The sequence below is a fragment of the Prunus mume genome, linkage group LG1 (genome assembly GCF_029339155.1).
Source record: "Prunus mume cultivar Tortuosa linkage group LG1, ASM2933915v1, whole genome shotgun sequence".
Taxonomy (NCBI): Eukaryota; Viridiplantae; Streptophyta; class Magnoliopsida; order Rosales; family Rosaceae; genus Prunus; species Prunus mume.
The window spans coordinates 5,112,351-5,134,286 of NC_142698.1; the positions used below are offsets into that span (position 1 = coordinate 5,112,351).

At 37.3% G+C, this 21,936-nt stretch overlaps 1 protein-coding gene and 1 pseudogene across 1 annotated transcript; both read right to left on the minus strand.

The window, feature by feature from the left end:
- Positions 1–4,606: 4,606 nt before the first annotated feature.
- Positions 4,607–7,452, minus strand: LOC148920808 (G-type lectin S-receptor-like serine/threonine-protein kinase LECRK3). Its single transcript, XM_089044294.1, has one exon. The coding sequence runs from the start codon at positions 7,346–7,348 to the stop codon at positions 5,021–5,023; it is 2,328 nt and encodes a 775-aa protein (XP_088900420.1). The 5' UTR covers positions 7,349–7,452; the 3' UTR covers positions 4,607–5,020.
- Positions 7,453–9,274: 1,822 nt separating this feature from the next.
- Positions 9,275–11,161, minus strand: LOC103331240 (uncharacterized; annotated as a pseudogene).
- Positions 11,162–21,936: the final 10,775 nt, after the last annotated feature.

Sequence of the window (21,936 nt, forward strand, 5' to 3'; positions counted from 1 at the left end):
CTTCAATGTTATATGTGCAAAGACGGTAGATGTTTCCAAGCTAAATAAGTTGGAAGAAGATGTAGTAGTTACTTTGTGTTTGCTTAAGAAGTACTTTCCCTCTTCATTCTTTGATATCGTATGTTATATCAAGAGATTTGGTATTACTCCTTTACTATTTAGTATTTTTATAATTTACTACTTAACTTTACTATATTGTTCTACATTTTTTTAGTTAATTTACTACAAAATTTAATTAAAGTTAAAAGTTTCAGTTTAATTTATGTTGTATTTTATCTTACAAGTAATGATAAATGGTATAAATATTTGTAATAGTACAAGGGGTAGATGTAGCCAAGTGGATCAAGGTAGTGGATTGTGAAGCCACCATGCACGGGTTCAATTCCTGTCGTTCACCCATAAATTTAATAAAATATGTAATTTAAATATAAATACTTTTAAATATAAGTACTAATAATAGGGAAATGCAGTGGTAGACCCAGACTTTTTTCCATCTGGGGGCATAAAAAATAATTTCATAGCTGACTCCTGCAGAGTCTAAGTTTTTATAGCAATATGATATATATTATAACACATAATCTATTTCAATAATTTTTTAATATATTGGACCAAAATCTAAGGCTTTATATATTGGACCATATGTTTATTAAGTCTTGAGCCTTGATATTTTCAATATAGGAGAGGTTTTGGCTAAAATGTAACAACCCAAACCTAAAATTAATATTTAATTATTAATTTATTGGAGGAAAAACTAAAATGCCCTTAGAATATTTTATTGAGGAAAAGTTGACTTTTTGACTGGGAAGGAATTTTGGAATTCCAGTTATACCGTTGAGTAGGGCGCAGCGAGACGAGTTCGTAGACACGTATTGGGCTTGAATCGGAGTAATGACGAAGAGAATACGGTCAAAATACGCTCAAGGGTAAAAAGGTAATTTTAGAAAGTTAGATTTTAAAACCCTCAGTTTCTCTCTCTCTCTCTCTCTCTCTCTCTCTCTCTCTCTCTCTCTCTCTCTCTCTGCGAGCCCCCGATACTTTTCTCCAGCCGGTGGCTTCTCCAAGCCACCGCCGCCTCCGCCACCACAGTCACGAGACCGGTCACAAAATGACTGGCCTAGCTCGCCATCACGCCCGAGCCTTGTTCGCCGTCGATCGTGGCGACGTCGGAAAACCATGTTTTCCGACCGGTTTTTGAGAACTTTGGCCAGCGGTTTCTCCCTCCTCCGGCCACCAATCCGGTCGTGTGAGGTATGAATTTCTAGCTATTTTTCATGATCTAACTGATGGTTGAGTAGGATTTGAGGAATTTCTAGCATGAGAGGGTTAATTTCGAACCTAGGGTTTGGCCGATTTTGATATCACGGTTTCAGCCACTTCCGGCCACTTTTTGGGGTAGGTCTAAGAACAAAAGTGGTTCCAAATAGGGTGTTTTACCTAGGATAGGAGTCTTGAGCCGAGATGTTGAGTTTTTCCGGCGAGGCGTTATCGCTTTAGGTACCACACGCTGCCAGCGCGTGTGGCAGCTCGTGGGCAATAGGGTGGGGACCACAGTCAGTCCTAGAATGATCCCCTAGTCCTCACGAGCGCGTAGGATTTCGCGGAACTTAATTCGGATATCGTTTGAATCCCGAACGGATCTCGCCTAGTATGCGATTTCCGGGTTCAATACGTTTGAACCATTGGATCGTAGTTAATTCCAAGAATGTTAATCTAGGTATTTCCAGGATCATATAGTATTTGATGGATCGTAAAACGGAGTCCCGGATACTCCGAAATGTTAGCCCTAGAGTATGTTTATGGATAAGTAAACCGATTACAAAATAACGAACGATTGCGGTCAAGAACAGAGGAGAGAACTACGTGTGGCTTGATCCCTCGATGAAATGCGTAGGCAGCCTATAGTTACAGCGCAGCCACGAGTTAGGCCCCCGAGTTTGTATTCTTGTTTTGGTATTTTGGTCTTTTGCGACCCACGGTTACGGATGTCAGTTTTAAGCAGGTTTCGACCCGCATTCCAAAGTGAAAATTGGGTCAGGTCGTTTCATAAAACCTTGACTTTACTTATTTAGGGTGCTGAGTGGGGATTTTCATGCAAAATATTGGCCAAGTGTCTTATTTTTATTGGCAAAGTGTTTGGCTAGATGGGTGAAGAAACCACCTAAGTGTGGGCAACTGCCCACAGTAGGCATGTATTGGGTCTGCCAGTGCAAATGTTCCTTTCCATTATGGATAGCAATAGTATGCCCGATCATTGTAGGTATAATGGTAGAAGCTTGGGACCAAGTTACTAGTATTTCTTTTTCTGCTTTTGGGTTAAGTGTATTTATTTTTCTTAATAAATGATTCTCTACAAAAGGATTTTTTTTAGTGAACGTGTCACAATTAATTACTCCTTTTTTTTTTCTTTTTTCTTTTTTTTTTGGTAAAGATGAAGAAACAAATTATATTTTATTGCCTATTTACTACGGCGACGAAGAATCAAATTATCACTATATTTATTCATTTTTCTACTTCTTCTTCCAATGCAGGATAACCCAAAGGGGTTGCGGGTTTTTTTCTACCAATTGGGGCCCTTCCTTCACCATCCCCATGGGGATGGTCTACAGGGTTCATAACTACTCATCTGACTACAGGACACTTACCTAGCCAACATTTAGATCCTGGAATAGCGACATAGCATCACAAAGTAAATTCAATTTCACTCCAACATTCAATGGTACTCTCATATTTTGTCTATTTTATAACATGTTATCAGTATGATAGTCTCTTTTCTTTAACACTATGTGGTTATTTATGTGTCCTCTTCTTTATATGTCTACTCTCACTTTACTACTATGACAATTCCATTTACTAAATTTATGCTTTTTTTAAATTGTATTTGGTCTAATTTTTCTGCTAAATTTATAACTAGTTGAATAAGGATATTATTTTATCTTATAGGAATACTACTGCTAAGGACAGTTGTTGTGCAATCTGAAAGTCATAAGAACAGTAACAAATACTCAACATGGAATAGTAATCAGAATTTAATATAATTATAAAAATTAAGTGTTCGTGTTTAGGCTACATCGTAGCCCTAGCAAGGAAAATTAGTTCATGACAAAAGAAAAGTTAAACCAGAGAATTGTTGTCAAAAAACCGATTTGATCTCTGGATTCTCCACAGGAACACCTTCAAAAGCTCCTCAAGTAGTGCAATAGCAAATTCTTGGCTCTATATTTCTCTTGGTGTATGAAAGTTGGTGAAAAAATATGGTGAAAAAGATGATTGTCCCTAGAGAGAGCTTAGGGTGACCTTATATAGTGTAAAACAACTAACCCTATTCTAAAAAGGTCTGGAAAAACTCTCTTAAAGCAAAACAAAATCCCAAACAATTAAGGAAATAAACTAGGAAAGAATCCTTCTTTGACTTGGACACACGTTTTGGGGTCGTTCCACTTCCTAGACAATTCTGGAAAAATATGAAAAACATAGCTTTATCTCTAAGCTTTCCAAGCATATATTACAAGCCACTAGGAAAAATCGTAAAGGTTGTCAAATCTTCAATCTTCCACATCAATGCAGTTTTGACGGGATTTTAACTTAGGCTGTCTTGACTTGCAAGTCTGGAGCATTTGGCTTCGAAGAAAATTATGAAACTTTGTCACAATGATCTTCAATGTCTTAGTTTTCTTCTCCAATTGGCCTTGCTCTAAAATTCATTCGAAAAGTCAATTTTCAGTCGAAATCCTTCCAAGAGCGCAGAATAACTGAAATAAGGAAAGTAAGGTAATAATACTCTTTTTAATAAGCTTTCCCTAAAACAACCAAATATAAGAGGTATTAAAATATAGAAAATGATGCACTTATCACTTGATCCCTTAGTAAGGGCACGTAGGCAGTCTAAGGTCTCACCCAGTGCAGCCACAAGATAAATCATATTTTTGGACTTTAATTTGGTTTATGGTTGTGACAGGGCGGAAACCTGTTTTAGATTGATGAATGATTATTGATTGCGTCTGTACAACTACTTATGATTGTACATGCTAAGGTTTGAAAATTTCAAACTGCATTTTAACAAGTTAAAAATTTGGTTAAGTCCATTTTTTAGAGGAGATTCTGCCGAAATTTCAGCAGAAAGTCTCGACCCTTTCCTATTTTGATTTGGAAGAGAGGTAGGATGTTAGCAAGTGGGCCTGGAATCGGTTGGATGTCGAAAAACCCATAGGATCCATAATGAATTCCAAGGAATTGGGGGCGAGTCCTGTCGTCTCCCCCAAAAGAGAATGGGTCGTCGAAGCCAAAAAGTAGGCAATATTTTCATACTTCGAGGTAATGGGGATATGTCAATAAACATATCCTTTGCAAAGAGAACTCAAGCACAAGTCCCAAGAAAATCTGGCTCTAATACCAAGTCAAACAAAGTAAGGCAAATATTCAATTATGCCTATACGTGTATTCTTCTCTAATGTTGATGTATTTATAAAGAAGTACAAAAATGTGTTAACCCTAAATAACATAGAAAATAGAACTAAATTATAATAGGAAATAAATCTCAATTATAATAAGACTAGACAAATAAGTAAGTAACCAAAATATTAATATAATAAATAATCAAAATCATAACTAAATAAGAACTTGCCAGCACTTTTTACTTCGAAGAGTTCTTTCCTATATACACGTTCAGGTGCTATTGCACCAATGCTCCTGACAAACCGAACAAAAAACACCAAATAATTCACATGCACATCAAGACAAAAGCACTCAAAAACAGAAAGCTTAGAATAAAGCCAAAAGGTGCACTCGTCAAGGGAATCACAGAAAATTTAAAATAAAGCCAAATTCCCTCATATCCAAAACAACCAACATCTCTTCAAAGTAAAACGGATGAAAGAAATATAGATTACAAGAGGAAGTCAAACTATAATAATATCATACATGGTAGAGTTGTGGTACATAGAAAAGGAAAACAACAAGCATATCAGCATCAGATAGGAATTTGGAACCAGAGCCACTTCACTCTTGAGACACAGGCATTCATTTAAGTGGCACTTAAAAAAGAACTTGGACTGGGAGGGGTTGGGATGTCCACGGTCCCTTCCAGCATCAGCAGAACTTTCTTCATAGAGGGACGGAGCGATGGCTCATCCTGGATGCACCAAAGTCCCACTTTAATCATCCTTTCAAATTGCCTTCTCTCTATCTCTTCATCACCCGCTAATTTGCCAAGTTCACCCTTCTCAAAACAGTTGTAGGCCAATTCATCCAAAATAGCCTCCTCCTCAGGAAGACTCCAATCCACGTTCCTTCGACAACATATGATCTCCAACAGCACAATTCCGAAGCTGTAAACATCTGCTTTAACTGTTATCGGCATTTTCCTATGCCACTCCGGTGCAACATACCCCTTGGTTCCTCTGATTCCGGTAGTTGTTCTAGTTTGGTCTGCCTTAAGCAGCTTTGCCAATCCGAAGTCAGAGATTTTTGGGCACATGAACTCATCTAGTAGTATATTTTGAGGCTTTATGTCACAATGGATGATCTGTGCATCACACTCTTCATGGAGATAAAGAAACCCCCGCGCTATGTTACGAGCAATGCCCATTCTTTCTTCCCAAAATGGTTGCCTTTCACGGGTGAAGAGCACATCTGCAAGTGAGCCGTTGCTCATGTACTCATACACCAAAAGCTTTTTAGCTCCGTCAAGGCAATACCCAAGTAAATGGACTAGATTCTTGTGATGGGTTCTCCCAATAACTCTGATCTCAGTCTGAAATTCTGTTTCCCCTTCGGCTGCAACTTTCTCTAATCTTTTGACAGCAACTGGCTTTTGGGTACCCAAAATCAGCCCTTTATAAACTGTTGACGAGGCTCCTCTACCAAGCTCTTCCTTGAAATTATTAGTCATCTCTTCTAGCTCTTCATAAGCATATCGTCGCAGAGCCACACCCTCATTCAATTCAAGGTCACCATTCACAGCACTCATTCTTTTATATGCCCAGACATTGTGTTTCCACCACACAATCACGGAAATCAACAACAAAATGGATCCAAAAGCAGTAAATGAAAGACCAATAATCAGGATGCCAGTTCTACCTTTTTTCTTGTTTCCTGGTTGAACGATTCTAGGATCGGTATCTGGTTTTCTTGGTACACCTACCTTGATGAGAGCTCTGTCTGAAGTTCCAGTGTCTCTTCTACCATATCTCAAAGGAAGCCTCTGCTTTCTGCAGTTTGTACCGTCAAAAAGCGCAGCTTCACAGTTACAATCCTCCAGACAGCCTTGTATGCAATCGTTTCTGTCGGATAATCTCAAATTCATATACGAAACATCTTCCCATGTTGTGCTTTCCAGCTCTTCCATGGTGTAAGTGAAATTCTCATTCCTGTTTTTGCACGCATCTGCAACAAAATTTCTCTCGCACCCGGATGTCTGATTTCCCTGGTTGACATATTCGAATCTCGGAAGACATCTACAGTCAGGCTGTAGATCAATTGAGACACAATAGCTATTCAATCCGCATAGGCCTTTAGGATCACACTTATCATTGGAAGACTCCCACTGAACTGACCAATTTGCATTCTTTTTCAAATCATGTGAATACAAACGAAATATCCCACCTACATCAATTCTCATAAGATAAAGTTTTCCTTCATCAGCAGGAAGACCTCCCTCTGTTATATTCCGAATATTCGTACCATTCCTGTTGAGCAAGTAGAGATGGCCATCAGCACCAAAATTAAGTGTCACATTCTCTCCCGCGCCAGAAGTTGAAGATGAATAAAAAGCGTAAGGCCTGGTGTCTGGAGTATCTACAGGGTACTGAACAAGGTTTCCATCATTTTGCATTTTGAGACGGAAAATCCCCGTTGAGTGATCAGCTTCTGATTTCGCAGAGAAAAGTTCGTTTCCTGATAAAAGGCGTTGACCGGGCAAAAGGGTGTCGGTTGGATGATCAAAGCTCTGCCATACTATTTCCCGACTAGAATTGTACAGCACGAAATTACCCGAATCAAGCATGGAAGCATAAGAAGGAGTGCTAGAAGGTTTTACCAAGTAATTTTGGCCTTCTGCTGTTGGCAAGGCAAGGCCGTCACCTGTGAAGCGCAAGGTGGCATTGTTGGAGAATGGCGGATCATCTCGATTCGCAGTCCACACGACTGTCTCTTCGGGAATTCCAGCAAGAAATATCCCAACAGCATAGCCATTGCCTTGCCTGTAAAATCCAAAGGCATACAGACCAGAACGTGACAGCCATGTGGAGTTGGTGGTTGGTGTTAAAGAAGAGCCTTGGCTTATATTCGACTGCATCTGTTGTGCTTCAGCAGCAACAAATGCCAATGCCAGAAGGCATGCCAAGCAAGCCATCGAAAAATGATCTCAGTGTAACTTGTCTTCCTCTTCCTTTGTGTTTTTTTTTTCTTCTGCAGCACTCCAGAAAATTGGTTACAATGCAGTATGAAGTTCTAATTCTGAATTTCTGTTTAATTTAAGGTGGATGGTGTGAATGAATTCGTACTTGTTTCTTCTCTCTCTGTGGAGTAGTTCACCACCCATATGTAATTTACGTTGACGGAGACTTTTGCGTCCATGTAATTAACTAGACACAGACTGAGATTATAATCTGAAGAATTAGTTTTATAATTAAGTGAGCAAATTGACATCACTTACGTCCAAAAGATGCACCAAATTTTCCATTAAATTTTTTGTTCAAATTGTTTATTAACTTTATCGTCAGAATTTGTGAACTTGACTTTGTAGACTTTTCTAATCAGACGTAAGGAAAACTAGTTAAGTCGCTTTCTTCTCTATAGGCAATGACTCGGTCCAAATCAAACCCTTCATGTGCATTTTTTTATTTTGATTTTATGAAGAGGATGCAGACGGACGAGGCACTTTGGACTTGTTCTCCAATACCCTTAACTCCGTAATTTTCATGGAAGATCAGCAAAAGAAACTTTACAATCTCATTCAAACATCCAGTTATTGACCAGTATAGCATTTAGAAGTCCTTGCTTCCTACCGATGGCTTCTAGTTCCAAAACCGTCAGCATACGTTATGCTAATGGAACCTGCTACTCAATCATTCCTCGAGTTGTTACGGATAACAAATCAGTACCAGCCTGACCGGATTACAGACATACCTCAACATTAGTTTAAAGCAATCTAGACTAGGTGGTTTCCGTACACTTCTCAGACAAGAAGGATGTTCAGCACTAGTTCAACAATTTTTCCAAAAATCACATAAAAGTTAACGATTTATAATCATAACTTCAACTGCATCAGGTAGTATTCCGAAAAATAGAACAATTACGTGTCACCAAATTTTCCATCAGACACTAAAATATTTTAACAAATGAAAGGGAGCTAATGAGGACCAATAAGATCCAATCCAATGTACTTATTTATATTAACTGAGGTGGGGGACGTAATTAAGTGCCTTACCTGTTGAGAAAAAGTACAATCACGAAAAGTTAGGAGAGACTTTATGGATCTGTAATACCGAGAGAAGACCCGGAATAGACTAATGATGCGCAAACGTGCCCGATTGTTAAGTTTGTTTGGAAGGAATGACGATGCAAAATCTAGATTTTATCATTTCAGGAGGAAACTTAAGTTTCCAAATATTATGGAAATAAGAGGCTAAAGGCATTCACGCTTGTTTAAGAGATGAAGGAAAATATAGAACATCCGTTACAAGGGCAAGAAATATATTATGAACACAACTCATTATTCAAATAATGTAATGTACTCGTTGTGGTATGAGTGTATCAAAAGATGCATTTATAAACAAGTAGTCATTTGTGTGTAGACAGGGCAAACTGCCAGTTTTGAAGTACCTGAAACATCAACAAGACCAAGGGCGGAATCAGGAATTTTTCAATGGGTGGGCTAGTTAAAGTTGTTATAACTTAAAATCTAAGGACCAATTTTTGTTTGGGTACTTACTGTTTCTATAGTTTTTCTAGAAATATATTAAAGTACATATTGAGATAAATAGTAAAAGGTTGAGAATTAAAATCATGTGTTTATTAAGAGATTATTTTATTAATTGAGCAAACAAATTAAATATAACATGATTATATGCCTACAAAAATTGAGTGGACAGTGGGTTACAAAACTACATTTGAGTGGGCTACTAAGTTTTTATGGGATGAATAACATTAAAATATATGTAATATATTTTAATTTTATAAAAGGCTACCTAGGCTAGAGCCCATGGTAGCCCTCTACCTAGTTCCGCCCATGAACAAGACAATTTCCAAAAACAAAAGCGACTCGGTTAGGGCTACAGTACAATCAAGCTTCACGTCTCATTCAAGGATCAAATTCATCTCTCTCTATTAGGTGGACTTCGAAGCTTTGTCCAGGATGTCAAACACTTTGTAGAGTCTTCTCCTCCACAATAACAACCTTGTCTCTTGATTTTGAGCCAGAACCAATAGAAACCTGCCTTCTTTTTACCCCTAAAACCTGTAATTTGGAAAGAATAAGAATTTGAAGTTTCCAAGCATAAACATTAATGGTTGAGCAGACCAAATAAACTGAGGGGTTAAAACGTCAAAAGAAAATTGACAAATTTGGTGCATGCAACCCAAAACCATTTGGCAACGGGTGTAGGGTGTAGAGGCTTTAGGATTTCTATAGTAAGATGCACGGCTTAGAATGCCCAATATGAAACTTTATATTCTTGCTAAAAAAATTACTAGAAATTAACTATGCTACATTTCACTCATAATAATACAAATTAGACCCTCAAAAGTATAGGCCTCATTCTGTACCCATCATTTAAGGTGAAATTAATCTTATCTTCGAACTTTCTCAAGAATCTGTTCTGTCACAAATCATTTGCCAACCCTGCCACAAAGCTCCTGAGCCACCTTATCTTGCCAACTAATAAACAAATGATGGGTAGAGAAGTATATTTTCATGTATATGTGTGTGCACGACTTTAGAATGTATTTGAATGTAGAAGTTCAACATACTTATAGTCATAGACGAATAACTGAAAAATGATAACAAAAATATATCTCTAGAAACAACACCAGCTGAAGCATATAATCTACCCAAAATGCAAATCAGTGTTTGACCAAATAATCTATAAAAGCCATTCTTTCTTACTAGCTAACTGCGGTGTAGATAGGATGGACGGGTGGTATGAAGTGGTCCAGGAATAGACATTTTATGCATGGGGGAGAAAGAAGAAATCCACCCTTCACACTCTGCACTGCGGCTATTCTTGGCCACACCACACATCATCTTGAAAAGAATAAATTAGACTTAAGGAAACCTTAGAAGAGCTCACATCCACCCCTTGTGCCTTTCCACAAGCTCATCCCACGAGTAAGCTCGTTTCACCATTTCAGATCACCACTTCACCTCACTTTTCTTTCTCTAGTCTCGCTCAATATTCCTCTCCTTTGCAAGACCAAATCACTTCACAATCAAAGGTTGGTTAAAGCAACGACAATCTCAACCAAAAGGATACAAACAAAACATCACTTCCCCAACAAAGCTCGGTTAGAGCAACAGCACTAGACCAACAAATTACAAATTAAAGCATCACTTCCCCAAGTTTAGTTAACATAAGCAATCAGAATGAATGTTAGGATCTTTCAAGAACCACACAATCTTCTTAAGACACAACACACTAATCACAAAAACCCGAAACAAGTAAATGCACTCAACTCTCCAACCCACTAACAATAATAGGATGATGCACAAATGAACCTAAGAATTCTCAAATCAAACTTTAATTTGGTATTCCATATAAAAAAAAAAATAAAAATAAAAACAAAAACAAAAAACAAAAAAGGTTGAAAAGGGATGACCCAAAAAGAAACAGGACCAACCGAGCTGTTGTAGTCAAGTAGCGCTGCATTAGCTTCCCCATCCTTTGCAGGCGCGTCTATTTGCACCCCCAACGCCTCATCACTGAAATCTTCATTTCAAAAAAATAGAAAATTATATTCTGTAAATACACAGACCTATACATATAAAAATAGAGAGAGAAAGAGAAGGACCAGTGATGGAGGCGATTTTGGAGCCAGGCTTGGCGTGGATGGTGATGGCGACTGAGGAGGGAGGTATGTACCAAATAGAGGTTGGGAAATTGTTGTTGGGGTTTACGGGCTGAGTTGACTCGGTCGGGTTGGCCTTGCCCTTCTTGGCTGGTGCCATTTTTTTATTTTGTGTTTTTGTTTTTGTTTTTGTTTTGTTTTCTCTCTTCCGCTTGAAGCAAGACTTCATCGGCGAGGTTGGCCTCGTGCCTTGGTCTCAAGGTTCTTGGTTGGAGCGCTCAGACTATAATGAGTGGAAAGTTATAAGGTATAGCCATCAGATCAATCCAAGGGCTGGGGAGAATTGAGATAAAGTTGTACAATCGGGTAGGTGAGGAACCCAAACCCGAATTTAATATCCAGCAGGTCCCGAAAAAAAAAGAAGGCAAGTTCGAAGTTTGAACAGAAAAAACCCATCGCTCTAAAACCCATAGCTCTGAGAAACCGCTAAGCTCTGAGAAACGGTTGAAGGCCACGGTTAACGATGGTTGAAGGCAACGGTTGAACACCACTCCATTCTCCAAACCCTGAAAAAGTATTTATTTTGAGTGGAAGGAGCAAAGATGTTGATTCTGAAACAGTGAAGGGGCGAAGCAATGGAAGGGGAAGGAGAGAAGCCGTATTCGTTGGAAGTGATAGGTTCCATTTGTGGAGCAAAGCCGCACAAAGACCCCGCACAGATACCTTGCGATTGTTCAATAACCAGCATTTGGTGAGTAATTTATGGAATTTGAGTTTAGGGTTAGAGTAACAGTTTTCCCCAATTTGTACCATCAATGTTGTTGGATTTGGCATCTCTTCATTGTGCTTCACTTGCGTGTTAATTTTTGCTTGGGTATATGTTAGAAAACGAATGAAAATCAAGTCAATAATATGTCAATAACATCTCAATAACATGTCAATAATGATATGAATAAGATAATGGTGTTGAATTGGAGGAGGCCCTCAAATCAAAACCTTCCACATTTGAAGCAGTGCATAGTGCAGATTATCTCTATTATTTCCTTTGTTACTAAATTTGCCTGAGAAAAATGAGAACAGATAATAACAAACTCATGAATATAAGTGCAAAGCATTTGGTGAGTAATTTATGGAATTTGAGTTTAGGGTTAGAGTAACGGTTTTTCCCAATTTGTACCATCAATGTTGTTGGATTTGGCATCTCTTCATTGTGCTTCACTTGCGTGTTAATTTTTGCTTGGGTATATGTTAGAAAACGAATGAAAATCAAGTCAATAATATGTCAATAACATCTCAATAACATGTCAATAATGATATGAATAAGATAATGGTGTTGAATTGGAGGAGGCCCTCAAATCAAAACCTTCCACATTTGAAGCAGTGCATAGTGCAGATTATCTCTATTATTTCCTTTGTTACTAAATTTGCTTGAGAAAAATGAGAACAGATAATAAAAAACTCATGAATATAAGTGCAAAGCATTTGATGAGTAATTTATGGAATTTGAGTTTAGGGTTAGAGTAACGGTTTTCCCCAATTTGTACCATCAATGTTGTTGGATTTGGCATATCTTCTTTGTGCTTCACTTGCATGTTAATTTTTGCTTGGGTATATGTTAAAAAACGAATGAAAATCAAGTCAATAACATGTCAATAACATATCAATAACATGTTAATAAGAATTGTGGCAATGGCTTAGCAATCAGATAGCAGAGCAGATGCTTTGTTTTGCTTCCTTCCACCATATTTCTTATATATTTATTTATTTTGTGTTGTGTATGAGATGACAATAATTGTCATGTGTGTGAAGTGCAGAAGTTGCCTAGATTGCACTCACACTCACTCATGCATCAACCATTGATTGGAGTTTGGGTCCATAAATAAAACACATGAAATTGCTTGTAATTCACAGAATCATTGCATTAACAAGTATTTGCACAAAATTTATCATATTGCTTTGATGATGTTAAAGCTTGTGATCAGTAATCCCTATGCGCATGTACTTTGTAAAATTTGTAATGTGCCTGGTTGACTAGTTGTGTAAATACCAATGTGATTGTGCAAATACGTGGTAGTATATGTGTTCATGTTATTTCATCTTGTATTTCAGGAAATGGGATCCAACGTGGAGCTGGTATGGCCAGAGTCAGAGGCATATTTGTCATGGGTGAACAACTGCTCACATGCAAATTCATCCCTACCTGCAATTCGAGCGAAGTTGAGTGCCGAACAATTAGAACAATTCAAGACATCATGCTTTGACCATCTTCTGAATATAGATAAGATTTAGTTTAGCGGGCAGATTGTGCATGGGATTGTGTTGCGTAGAGTAGTGGGGCAGGGCGTGAAAGACTATGGACTGAGTTTCTTAATAGGGTGCAACGTTGCTCAGTTCACTTGTCAGGATTTCTGTTTGATCACAGGGCTTCGTTTTGGGGAAGTGCCTGAAGTTTCCAATGGAGAAAGTGATGAAATTAGACTTCATAAAAGATATTTTATAGACGAAGGAATTACATGTAATGCTTTAGAAGAAGCATTTCTGAAGTGCACAAAGGAAGATGACATCTACAAGCTAGCTCTTGTTTACTTTGCTAAGTTAGTGATTTTGGGAAGGGACAAACATTTGAACATCAATCTAAATTACCTAACCCTTGTAGAGGACTTGGATGCGTTCAATAGGTATTCGTTGGGTTCAGTGTCTTTTGACAAAACCCAGGACAGTCTATTTTCTGCACCAACAAAGTATGTGAAAAGCTTTGAAAATGAAGAGGGAAGAGGGAAGGAGAAAAGTAAGGTAACGGGAACAAGCCGGAGAAATGAGAAGGGCAAGAAGGATAAGCATGGTGAAGTGCAAAGGGGTGGCTAAAGTTTTAAAGGTTTCACGTATGCTTTCCAGGTACATGGTAATAATGTTCATGTTAGTTATGTTTTGTGGACTTTAAAACTTAAATAATGACTTTTGTCCTGTGAATTGTGTAGATTTGGGTATATGAATTAATTCCTAGAATGGCGGACCTGAATTACTGCAAGGTTGTTGATCCAACAGCTCTCCCACGTATTTTGCGATAGAGAACTACTACGTTTGTTCCTGAGATTAGAAAGTTGAACAATTATTTCTTCCAGAGCAAAGAGGTTTGGTTTTTGCAGCCTTGGAACTATTTATAAGATTTAATGAAATTATGAAGTAGAATGATTGAATATGACTCTTGTCTGTATTCTAAAACAGTCAGTTCAGTTGCGGGCGCTATGTCCGAGTGAAGAGGAAATGAGACAACCATATTGGAGTTGGCCACAAGATCGCCCTGCTGTTGTCTCGGCAGAGTCGATTCCTTCTTCATGTGCTGACATTGATGAGTTGAACAAGGTGGTAAGTTTGTTGAGGTCTGAGTTGTTTCAAGTAAAGCGGGAAAAAGACGTCTTTGAGTTAAAGGTCATATGGATGGAAAAACTTTTGGACCACTGTTTAGGTCCTTAGTTTGAGCAGGAAGTAAGGAGGGACCTAGCTTTACTGAAAGAGAGGACGAATCGTCGTGCCTCTCACATCTATTTAAGGGAATGAGGAAATGGATGACATTCAATGGGATGAAGGGCCAAGTAACAGAAATAAGGGAGAGGAAAAGGAAGAGGAGGGGATTGAAGGGGGTGAAGTGTAAAAGAAAACCAAGTGAGGTAGAGGAAGCTCAAAGGAAAAGAAGTGAGGGACATCAAGTGAAAATAAAAAGCAGCGAGGGAAAGGAAGCACAAAGAAAGAGCGGTGATAGAGAGGAAGTGAAAAGAAAAAGCGGTGAGGGAGAGGAACTGCAGAGAAAAGCAGTGAGGGAGAGGATCTGCAAAGAAAAAGAAGGGAGAGCAAGGAAGTGAAAAGACAAAGAAGTGAGGAAAAGGAAGTGCAAATAAACCAATGTGAGGAAGAGCATGATGAAGTTATGTTGCTTGACGATGACATTGGCGAGAGCACGGAGGGGACAAAGGTTGAGTTTACTCTTGGGGACATTGATTTGGATCAACCTACACCTGTGCTATCTCAGTTGAACGTTTGGTTGACTAATGAAGGTAAAGTTGTGGAACAACACTACTACAAAAAAGGAAAAACACGACGGGAATTCACCGTCGTGTATTCTGTTTTCAAATGGTCGTGGAATCCACCGACATCTTTTCCATAACAAAACCACGACGGTGAATAACCGTCGTTGTTAAAACAAAAAACGTCATCAAAAAATAAAAACCGACGTCTTTGTATTGCAAAAAGACATAAAAAACAATCGAGGATGAGAATAGACGACCAACTCCAACAAAAAAACGTCGTTAAAAAGAAAACATATGACATATATTAACAGAACATGGCCGCAAGATAAACATACAACGACGAGAACTAAAACTTAACGCCGTTAAATAAATATTTAACGACAAATATAAATATGACGTCTTTACAATCATAATAGACGACGTTATTGACACCTACTACGTCACAACATTTCCAATAACCGTCGTAAAATAAATTTTCCACTTCGATTTTTCTATGAATTATGACGTGGAAATAGATGTCAGGGTCATTACTTACGACACATGTATTTACAGAGACGACGTTGAAATGAATAAACAACGTCGGTTCCAAATAAATGAGAGCCGTATTACAGAATTTATACGTCATATTTTGAAATATAATCGTTGTGTAATGACTCTGAAACGGCATCTTTTCCAATTCCACCGCCGTGTAAAATAATTTTAACGACAGGATCTGAAAATAAACAACGTGGAAAAAATGATGGGGTCATTAATTACGACACAGTAATTTATAAGGACGACGTTGTCGTCTATATACAACTTCATTACCATGAAAAAGACCACCGTGTTTAATAATTTATACGTCTTCATTAAAAAAATTAACGTCGTCTAATTCATATATCTTAACGTCGACAAATTTAATGGACTTCAAATACCGTCGTGAATTCATCCTTTTCCACTTCGTTTATGAAAGAACATACGACGTGGTAAATTCATGACGACGTCGTCTTTTGTAACGTTCAGGTTAAAGATCTCGTCTTTTAGACATCGGTATTATGGGATTGGAGTCGTGTTATTTTGAATTACATGGCGGTTCTTTATGCTTGTCCGACGTGTTATCCTGGATAACTGTTTCACAATAGCGTCGTGGTTCTTCATTGTTACGTTGCTTTAAGACGTCAATAAATATATTGCGGTCGTTGAATGCTCCAAAACATCGTTATTTATTAGAACAGACGTTTGTTTTTCACATTTTTATCAAAACCGTCGTGTTTGTAATCTGGAACCAGTAATTTTTGTACTGATTGTTTTGTGGCCAAAACCTGTATAATGAAAGTGAAGAAATCACATTACAATATATTACAAAATTAATGTCATACACTGCCAATTACATAAAGCATCATTCAACCCATATATCTTCACACCCATCTCGAATATTTTGACTCCCTAACTCAACCACCACTTCATCAAATGTGTCAACATTTGGCATCCCTCTAGTAAATGGCTCACACTCAATTCTCACATCACCTAAGACATCATCACCAATAACATCATTATATTCTCTATTAGGCATTGATAACACTACCGACCAACCATGATGCATCGGGTCGTCAACAAAAAATACTTGTTTGACTTGAGAAGCCAAAACAAATTGGTCATTCCTATGTCCAATTTTACTCAAATCTACAAGGGTAAATCCAAGTCGTCCACTACAAGACCAGAAGTATTATCTATCCAATCACACCTAAAGACTGGGATTGTACACTTTTGGTAGTCAAGGTCCCAAATTTCTTGAATGACACCATAGAAACCCATATTTGAGAGAATTGGGTTTTTATCCTTGGCACTAGCAACTTGCATAGTATGTGCAAGTAAATAAACTCCACTATTTTGAGTTGTCCGCACATCATCTTGTGCCTTGATGTTAAATTTAATACCTTTAATAAGATAGCTCCTATATAATGGCACTGCCATGTTTGGACCATTGCTAGCCACCTTAAATTTTCTGATACGCCATGATTGTCTTCCTCATTAAGTTCACTTTGAACCTGCAAATTAATCATAACTTAATTCAATCTAACATAGAAAGAAGAAAATTAAAAGTCCAATATGTTATTCAATAACATATACCTTGAAGCGTAGCCATTGAATGAAAGTGCTATTGTGCTTATCCTGCAGCCACTTTGTTCTCTTTCTAAATTTTGGATAAACGGTCTTGATGTGGATCATATGTTGCCTACATGACACACAAAATTCAAGTATTACGGTCCCAAACATATAAGATAAACATAAGAAATAATTTAAAATGGAAACTTAAAGAATAAAACTCATATGTACTCGATATAAGGTAGGACTTCCTCCGTATTCTCCAAGACATATAGATGTGCTTGGTTCAACATGTCCCGATCAACTACGCTCACTGTGCAACCTGATAATGGCTTTGAAACTCCCATCTTTTGGCGTGAAGGCATTCCAACTGTACTAACATCAGATAAATGCTCGGTACAAAACTCTACAGCTTCTTCACTATATACCGCTCAGCAATGCAACCTTCAGGACAAGTACGATTCTAAACATACCCCTTTAGCACTTTCATATATCTTTCAAACGGATACATCCATCTAAAATATACTGGCCCACATAGACGAACTTCTCTGACAAGATGTACTACTAGATGAACCATGATATCAAAGAATGAAGGGGGAAAGTACTTCTCAAGCAAACACAAAGTAACTACTACATCTTCTTCCAACTTATCTAGCTTGGAAACATAAACAGTCTTTGCACATATAGCATTGAAGAAGAAGCACAAACGAGTTATTGCATACTTGCAAGCTTCTCCAAAACAGAACGAATTGCCACAGGGAGCAATTGTTGCATTAAGGTATGACAATCATGTGATTTAAAGCCAAGAAGTCTTGAATCTTGTAAAGATACAAGATTTTTTATATTTGAAGAATAACCTTCAGGGACCTTCATACCATAGAAAGAATTGCAAACCTCTCTCTTATCTCGCTTGACAAATTCCAAGCCCGGGAGGCAAACGAGTACGTCTTTCTCCATACTCGGGTTGCAAATCAGTTTTGACCCCTATGTTCAATAAATCTAATCGAGCAGCAATCCCATCTTTATTTTTTCCAGGGATCTCCAGCAATGTACCAATGATACTATCGCAAACATTCTTCTCAATGTGCATAACATCTAGGACATGCCTCACAAGAAGGTATTTCCAATACTCGAGATCAAAGAATATTGATTTCTTCTTCCAACAAACTCACACCATCTTCAACCATATGCAGCACTTCTTCTCCGGTTAATGGCTCAGGAGGCATGCCATATTCAGGTTTCCCATTAAAAGTTGCACGTTGCCTCCTATATGGATGATTGATTGGTAACCATTTTCTATGCCCAATGTAACAAATTTTGTGGCTATTTTTCAACCTGTGACTAGGTGTATCATCGCCGCATATTGGACAAGCTTTATATCCTTTAACAACACAACTAGATAAATTTCCATAGGCGGGGAAATCATTAATTGTCCACATTAATGCAGCTCTGAGTGTAAAGTATTCTCCATTATGTGCATCATACATTCCTCCAATCCCATCCCATAAAGATGTTAAATCATCAATCAAAGGCTCCAAGTAGACGTCTATATCATTTTCGGGTTGTTTAGGACCGGAAATCAATAAGGTCAACATCATGAACTTTCGTTTCATGCACAGCCATGGAGGGAGATTATATGTAACTAAGATAACTGGCCAGCAACTATATCTGCTACTTAGAGAACTGTGGGGATTGAATCCATCAGATGAAAGAGCCAATCTCAAGTTTCTCGGCTCATTACCAAACTCAAGCCATTTATTATCAAGAAGTTTCCAAGACGGGGAATACACCGGATGAGACATATGACCGTCAATTGATTTTCTAGCAGCATGCCAAGTCAAACTCTTAGCTGTCTCATGTGATCGAAACATTCTTTTAAACCTTGGAATTAGAGGAAAATACCACACCACCTTCGCTGGCACACCCTCTTTCAAGATTGAATCTTTGCCTTCCTTCCACCTTGAGATACCACAAGTAGGACAATGAGTTGAATCCTCATACTCCTTCCTATACAAGATGCAATCATTGGGGCATGCGTGCATTTTCTCATAACTCAGCCCCAATGCACACAAGTCTTTTTTGCCTCATACATAGAGGCCGGTATTGTATTTCCTTCTAGAAGCAAATCGCCTTGAAGTATCAATAATTCTGTAAAACAGACGTCATTCATCCCATGTTTTGCCTTCAAATTATACAACTTCACTAATGCCGATAACTTCGTGTACTTTCTACAACCAGGGTACAATGGTTGATATCCATCCTCAATCACATTGGCAAACTCATAAGGATCAGATCCAAAATCACCAAAATCATTATCATCCATCTCTATTTCTTCAGACACAAAAATGTACCTAGTATGGTCATCATCTTCTTCAACATTTCTACTAGCATTAGTAGTTGCTTCCCAAGGTTCTCCGTGAAATGTCCAATTCTTATAGCTTTGGTCAACTCTATTAAAGTATAAGTGATCCCTTATAATTCCAACCCCAAACAATTTCAAATTAACACATTTAACACATGGACAATGGATATGTGTTGTAGTTAGAAGATTTTCTACAGAAAAGTTCAAAAATGCTTCCACCCCTAACTCATATGCCTTCGATCTTCTATCCGAGTGCATCCATGACTTATCCATCTCCGACACTATACCCTATTATATATAATAAAGTGAAAAGACAAGCAATGACCATCACTATAGCAGATTATATAAAGTTCTAATAGCAAGTAATATACAACAGAGACGACGGTTTTTAAACAAAAACAGACGTATTTGACATATATAGACGACGGATTTTCAACAAACGTCGTCTAATTATAACCACGACGATAGTTAAATAACACCGTCGTGTATAAGTAATACAAACGATGGTTTAAAGTAAAAACCGTCGTCGTATGCCTAAAAACGCGTCGATATCCCAGTTTATTTTCAAGATCCCAAAACCCTATTAAGAACACAACATATACATGAAACCAACATATACTAAGCATGAAAACAATAAATCCATTCCCAATTCAACATAACAGAGAGTGATTAAAATATCCGACAAAATAAAATCCATTCCCTATTCAACATAACAGAGAGTGATCAAGAAAACATTAAACAGAAAATCCATGAACCCATACCTCCAACAACATTATTAACAGATCGCAAAACATATATCTAAAACCCTTTAACAAAACAACGTAATATCATTAAACGAATTTACAAGGGGAAGAGAGGATTTGTACTTACAGGTTGGCAGAGCTCACAGATTATGGCCAAATTGGATTCGACACAGCCTGGAGAGCCCAAGTTTGAATTAGAGATGAAGTTGGAGAGCGAAATGTTATGTTGCGCGAAATCTAAAAATTTTAGGGTTCAGGGTTAGAAGTATAAAACTAAGAGCCAAATTTGAAAATTTTAGGTCCCGCGAATATTTTTAGAAAGCGCGCTCTTTAAAACATCGATCGAAAAAACAACCGCCATAAAATTTCACATTAAACATGACGTTTATTACATTAAGGACGTCGTGGTAAAACTATGTACGACGCAAAATCAAACAGAAGTCGTCAAAACTATGAAAAACTACGTCGGGGTTAAGTAATTAACAACGTTGTAAATAATAATAAACGACTCACGTGTAAAAAGAACGTCGTTTAAAAGAGAAACCATGGCGGATTTTTCACCATATGACGTAAATTCAATATTCCACGACTCAATCACCGTCGTTAAAAGTAATACCCTAAACTTTAAAACCCTAAATTATATATTTGTAAAATTTAATTTTATAAAATTGTTTATGGTTTTACAGCCTAATATATAACAAACATAAACCCTAAACCCCAAAAATTATACTTTAACCCTAAATCCTATTAAATAACAACCCTAAACCCCAAACCCTAAACCCTAAACCATCAAACTATATAAGTGATGTTATGACTCATCAAAACAATTTTATTTTGGGTGGTCATTTTAAACTTTTATTACTCAAACTGCATTTTTTTGGGGTTTAGGGGGAATAAAATATATCAATGACTTCATAGGAGTTGACGTTGCATTTTTTGGATTTATTTTAAATTTATTTTTCATATTTTGAATTAAAAATAATAACATATTCTTATATCAACAACAAACCACGTCGGGGTTAAGTAATTAACGACGTTGTAAATAATAATAAACGACTCACGTGTAAAAATAACATCGTTTAAAAGAGAAACTATGGCGGATTTTTCACCATCCGACGTAAACTCAATATTCCACGATTTAATCACCGTCGTTAAAAGTAATACCCTAAACTTTAAAATACTAAATTATATATTTGTAAAATTTAATTTTATAAATTTTTTTATGGTTTTACAGCCTTATATATAACAAACATAAACCCTAAACCCCAAAAATTATACTTTAACCCTAAACCCTAATAAATAACAACCCCAAACCCTAAACCCTAAACCATCAAACTATATAAGTGATGTTATGACTCATCAAAATAATTTTATTTTGGGTGGTCATTTTAAACTTTTATTACTCAAACTGCATTTTTTTGGGGTTTAGGGGGAAGAAAATATATCAATGACTTCATAGGAGTTGACGTTGCATTTTTTGGATTTATTTTAAATTTATTTTTAATATTTTGAATTAAAAATAATAAAATATTCTTATATCAACAACAAACCGCGTCGGGGTTAAGTAATTAACGACGTTGTAAATAATAATAAACGACTCACGTGTAAAAATAACGCCGTTTAAAAGAGAAACCATGGCGGATTTTTCACCATCCGACGTAAACTCAATATTCCACGATTTAATCACCGTCGTTAAAAGTAATACCCTAAACTTTAAAAC

Bases quoted from the DNA above. Each gene is read 5' to 3' on its own strand.
- LOC148920808 (XM_089044294.1), bottom strand. From the start codon at position 7,348: ATGGCTTGCTTGGCATGCCTTCTGGCATTGGCATTTGTTGCTGCTGAA.